Source organism: Palaemon carinicauda, chromosome 9 (genome assembly GCF_036898095.1).
Source record: "Palaemon carinicauda isolate YSFRI2023 chromosome 9, ASM3689809v2, whole genome shotgun sequence".
In the NCBI taxonomy this organism is placed as follows: domain Eukaryota; kingdom Metazoa; phylum Arthropoda; class Malacostraca; order Decapoda; family Palaemonidae; genus Palaemon; species Palaemon carinicauda.
Genome location: NC_090733.1, coordinates 119,831,729 through 119,836,728, shown reverse-complemented (window position 1 = coordinate 119,836,728; position 5,000 = coordinate 119,831,729). Strand labels below are relative to the sequence as shown.

At 34.2% G+C, this 5,000-nt stretch overlaps 2 protein-coding genes across 3 annotated transcripts in view; one reads left to right on the top strand and one right to left on the bottom strand.

Annotated features, from left to right (window-relative positions):
• The window catches only part of LOC137646855 (pro-resilin-like), a 3,988-nt gene extending 1,301 nt beyond the window's left edge, over nucleotides 1-2,687 (top strand). Inside the window, exons 2-3 of the mRNA XM_068379930.1 lie at nucleotides 1,225-1,431; nucleotides 2,030-2,687. Of these exons, the coding sequence (XP_068236031.1) occupies nucleotides 1,225-1,431; nucleotides 2,030-2,263 (441 nt within the window). The 3' untranslated portion in view covers nucleotides 2,264-2,687. The remainder of the gene's footprint in view (nucleotides 1-1,224; nucleotides 1,432-2,029) is intronic.
• LOC137647110 (probable ATP-dependent DNA helicase HFM1) overlaps nucleotides 1-5,000 on the bottom strand; it is a 335,745-nt gene that overhangs the window by 232,532 nt on the left and 98,213 nt on the right. The gene's annotated exons all lie outside the window — the stretch shown is intronic.

The following is a 5,000-nucleotide window of genomic DNA, read 5'->3' as shown; positions in this document are numbered from 1 at the left end:
TTTAACAAAGCAAGAGGAAGAGAAACTAGATAGAACAGTGCCCGAGTATACCCTAAAGCACGAGAACTCTAACCTAAGACAGTTGAAGACCATGGTACAGAGGCTATGGCACTACCCAAGACTTGAGAACAATGGTTTGGTTTTGGAGTGTCCTTCTCCTAGAAAAGCTGCTTACCATAGCTAAAGAGTCTCTTCTACCCTTACCCAGAGAAAGTAGCCACTGAACAATTACAATGCAGTAGTCAACCCCTTGGGTGAAAAAGAACTGGCTGGTAATCTAAGTGTTGTCAGGTATATGAGGACAAAGTAGAATCTATAAGGAATAGCCCAGACTATTCGGTGTCTGTGTAGGCAAAAGGAAAGAACCGGAACCAGAGAGAAGGATCCAATGTTGTACTGTCTGGCCAGTCAAAGGACCCCATAACTGTCTAGTGGTATTATCTCAACGGGCGGCTGCTGTTCACAATAATCTTGTCCTTTGTTAACACTGATTCTTTTTCATGAACAGATCCTTTCCTTGCATTATTTGAATTTCTATATTAAATCCATATTACATAATCCGAAAATCCCAAGATTTTTTGTTCGTGATGAAAAACTGGGAATGACGTTCTTATGTAATAATTATCTAATTTTACATCAATGATCTCAGATGTAATTCTTATATCTTAAGGGAATCTTCTGAGCCTTTGACAGTCCCAAATAAACTTTTCTACAGATATATACACTATTTTTAATATGGGAAATTACAAGGAATGAAATATATCCTAAAAGAGCAACATCTTGACAAAATAATTCCTATTCATTAGATGATTAATTCAGATTCTTTCGTTTATTATAAAAGTCCCAAGAGCATAAAAACTCTATCCTAGAGCTAAGTTTGAAAAATAAAAATGAAAACGATCCTAAATGATAGATTAATCTTAAATTATTAGCAATAGGAATTCAACTTTGCATTTAGTCAACAGTCATCAAATAAAACATAACTTAAAATTACCTTGTAAATGCACATTGAAGCTACCTCAATACAGTTCCTAATACACGCTCTTATAATTACCTAATAAGCACACTATGGCATGTTATCTTAACCTCGCTTTACACTGTAAATTCAGAAAGCTACACAAAAGCATTACCGAGTGAATTCACGAGGACCCTATATTACCGAATTACTTATGAAATACTGTCCCCCTTGACGCTATACCTCATAAGCATGAATTCCCTTTGCAGATGTCCAACTCCTTGTTGATCTCCCTCTGCCTCCTGGCAACCACCACGGTTCTGGCCTACCCACAGAACAGATGGCAGAATGGAAAGCAACAAGGCCAAGGATACACCAATGGTGCAAATGGTGGTAATGGTGCCAATGGGGCCAATGGTGGAAAGCAGTTACAAGAAGCAGGAGAAGAACCCCAGCCAGCAATGATGCCCATGAATGTAAGATCGTCAGTAATATTACCTGTATCTTAGTAAATATCTTCTTAAAGCATTTCCTGAGAAGGAACAATATTGAAAACCCCAAATATACAGAAATGGAAATTTATAATCTTTTGCAACAGACATTTAAGAACTTTGACAGAGTTTTGCTTTCATTTGCCTTTTCAACTTCAGTACTATTTTGTAGTTATCACCTAAATCTAGCCAGATCTACTTTCAATTTCGATTTTCAATCACACTAACTGTACTTTATAATTAGCAAAACTACCGGACTGTTTAGATATGTCAAATGTTGTGTTGGGAATGGAATCCCTTGTCTGCTAGAACTATTTGCATTGAAAAAAACATGGTTCATGTATATAGTAGATTTATACAGTATTTTCAATTGTCTAGCTAATGATGGTAAACAAACTACTGTTACTTTTTGCAAGCTCTGTAGTACCACAACTCAACAATTTAAAAATCCCTTTCAGCTACAAGTGACTAAAAAAATAATACAAAATTGTAAAAAAAAAAAAAAAAAAAAAAAAAAAAAAAAAAAAAAAAAAATACACTGCAAGGCGATAAACTTAATTTCCTGACGTTTCTCTCCCTCCAGTACAATTTCCAGTGGGAAGTGAACAATGAGGAATCCAGCAACTTCTACGGACACAAAGAACAGGCCGACAATGGACGTGTTGATGGCTCTTACCACGTGTGGCTTCCCAACGGACGCCTCATGAAGGTTGAATATTATGTCGAGGGAAACTCAGGTTTTGTCCCCAAAATCACATATGAAGATGCTTACACACCAACCTGGGGAACACCTTACTTCGGAGCAAGGAGGAGATAAAAGATTTGCCATATTCGTCCCATTCAAACGTTTGCAACATCACACTGAATGTAGAATGACTTTACAACAAATAATTGATTTTTCAATGAAGATAATCATATCTAGCTGCTCCCTCAATCAAGACAGGTTTCAGAATGTTATAACGGGCGACTCTAAAAAATTTGTTGTTTCAAAGTCCTTTAGTCTTATTCATAACCTTCTGGTTTCAAAGAAGTAGCACAGATAAAAATCTGGTGATTGCCTCTTGCACTGTATTTCATGGACAACATGAATTAGGAGCTCGCAATTAACATCCCTAACATACTAATATCTTTAAGTTTTCTCATTCACAAAACCACTTTGGAGGGTAAAAAATTAAATGATTTCTTGATTAGAATACCTTAATGTTTTAAGAAGTCTGGAAAATATTGTCAACACACATGCTTCAGTATCCTTAATAAATTTTGAGTAAAATTATATTTTGTTTCATTATATTCTTTAAAAAAAAAATAAATAAAAAATAAAACCATGCATTCAACGTAATATTTGGTTCTAAACCCTGCATTTTGCCATCTCAATACTGAGACAAAGTACCAAGATCTCTTTAGAAGGGTCAATCTCAAATTGGTTAATTGGTGTCTTCTAAAAAATTGTTAAGCAAACTGTTTTCATGAAACCTTCATGACAAACTAACATGATTTGGGCCAATAAATATGGGAGTAAACTTGAATATATCTATTACATTACAGTATTTGTATTACTTATATACACAATTGCCTATGATGTTTACATACAGTAGTACCCAAGTTCACGGTTAACTTTGTATACAATCAAATCGATATACGAGTATAAAAATTCAAATTGGTTTATGTGTACAGTATTGTAATGAAACTAGCACACGCTACGTAGAAAGCAGTCGCATGCTGCCCATACACTACCTGCGAGGTGTTCATGGCCTTTCAACTTCATTTTATCCAGTATTAGTTCACACTCACCCCACCCTTCTCAGAACCTAACTCTTCCACTCTCACAGCAGCATTAGAAGAATCTTGTTCACGCATTTTTTTTTTTTTTTTTTATAATAGTCCTTGCATTCTCTCTGTAGAGTCGCAATAGCTATTGTTCATTACATTGACATTTTGTACAACGTTATCAAGTTAAAAGTTTCATGCCATTGGCCCAAAAGATGAGAGACTACTAAAGTGACAGAATAAATTATCACGAAACATGAAAAAAAGGTATGCTTATAAGGCTGACCTATAAAAACTGTATATTCATAAAACATCCCCAATTAGTACAGTTACAATTACGAACAATAAAGAAGATATCAAAGCATCTGATGAATCAACAGCAACATATTTATAACATGGAAATATTTCTACTTATCTGAATTGATGAGAAGCCATCAGCAGGTTACAAGATTGCTGAAAACACTATTTTATAAAAAGCAATGTCATTAAAGCTGCATTAAAGAATGCCGAGGAGAGTGACAAGCCTCTAGTTTCAAGTGAAACTAGGGAGATGTTAAGGATATGGGAAATGCTGCAAAATTTTGTAGACCCATCACCCAGATAAAAATTTGGTGGGGCAAGCTGCGAATCTATTTACCGATAATGCAGTGCCTCGTTTTTATGATATTGAATAAAAAAAAGTAATTGTCTCTATATAAATTTCTTGTCAAAACTGAATGTGTAAAATAAGATGATATAAAGTCCAGAAAGCATAAAAGAAACGATTCAGGTAATGATATTGATCCCCATTCAAGTGGGAACTCCCAGTAAAGTTCTCATGGAAGGAGATTCTCTTCTCTCGTATCCAAATCAGCTGCAACTCACCTCAAAGGTAAAGTGCAAGTTAATTTATCAATATTTCTATTTCTTATAGTGAATTATTAATTTGGAATACTTTCTGATGTTAGGGGTTACAATTTGTTTGCTAAATTGCTTTAAAAACCTTTAAAATGAGTGTAAATGTGTATTTATGGATATATGAATTTTCTTTATTTATGAGAAAAATTGTTTTAGATTACGAGCTCGCTCCAACAACAATTTAAACTCTTAAAATGAGCCAATACTGTAAATGTCAATTATTGTAATATACCCCATGTTCTCTTTAATGTAATTTGCATTTTTTTTAATTATTACTCAAAATTAGAAAGCCCCATTTAGGCTATATATTTTCTGTGGATATTTGGCAATGGTCTAAAACTAGTTGAAGTCTGGTGCTTCAAAGTATTACAGAAATATGCGTTAAACGATGAGGAAATCCCTTTTTATATAGGAATATATTCAAGTTCATGGCACTGAAATATGAAGAAATGGAATCAAACAAGTAAAGAATTTAAATAAATCCCCATAATAGGGAGTGAACATGCAAAAATATTATTTGAGAGCATCTTTCACCACCAAATAATTTTAAATCTATAATTTCAATAGTTACGAAACATTCACTTTGTTAATTGCTTTGGAAGCACAAGTTTTGCAACAATATATAAAACTGTTTTCGAGTGAATTTACATGACAGAGCAAAGTCTATAGAATCATTATCACTGAGCGGCACGAACAGTACATGCTACGTTTGTTTTGGCTTCTTTTACTTTATGCCCACTAGATATGGAGAGCAGGTGGGATTGAATCAAGCAACCGCAGAAAAAATTCTATTGATTTTAATGTTCCCTGTCTATCAATTACTCTTTTTGCTGAATCACACATTGAAAGGGACACTATGAAAGTGGTAATCAGCAAGGAATAACTATGGG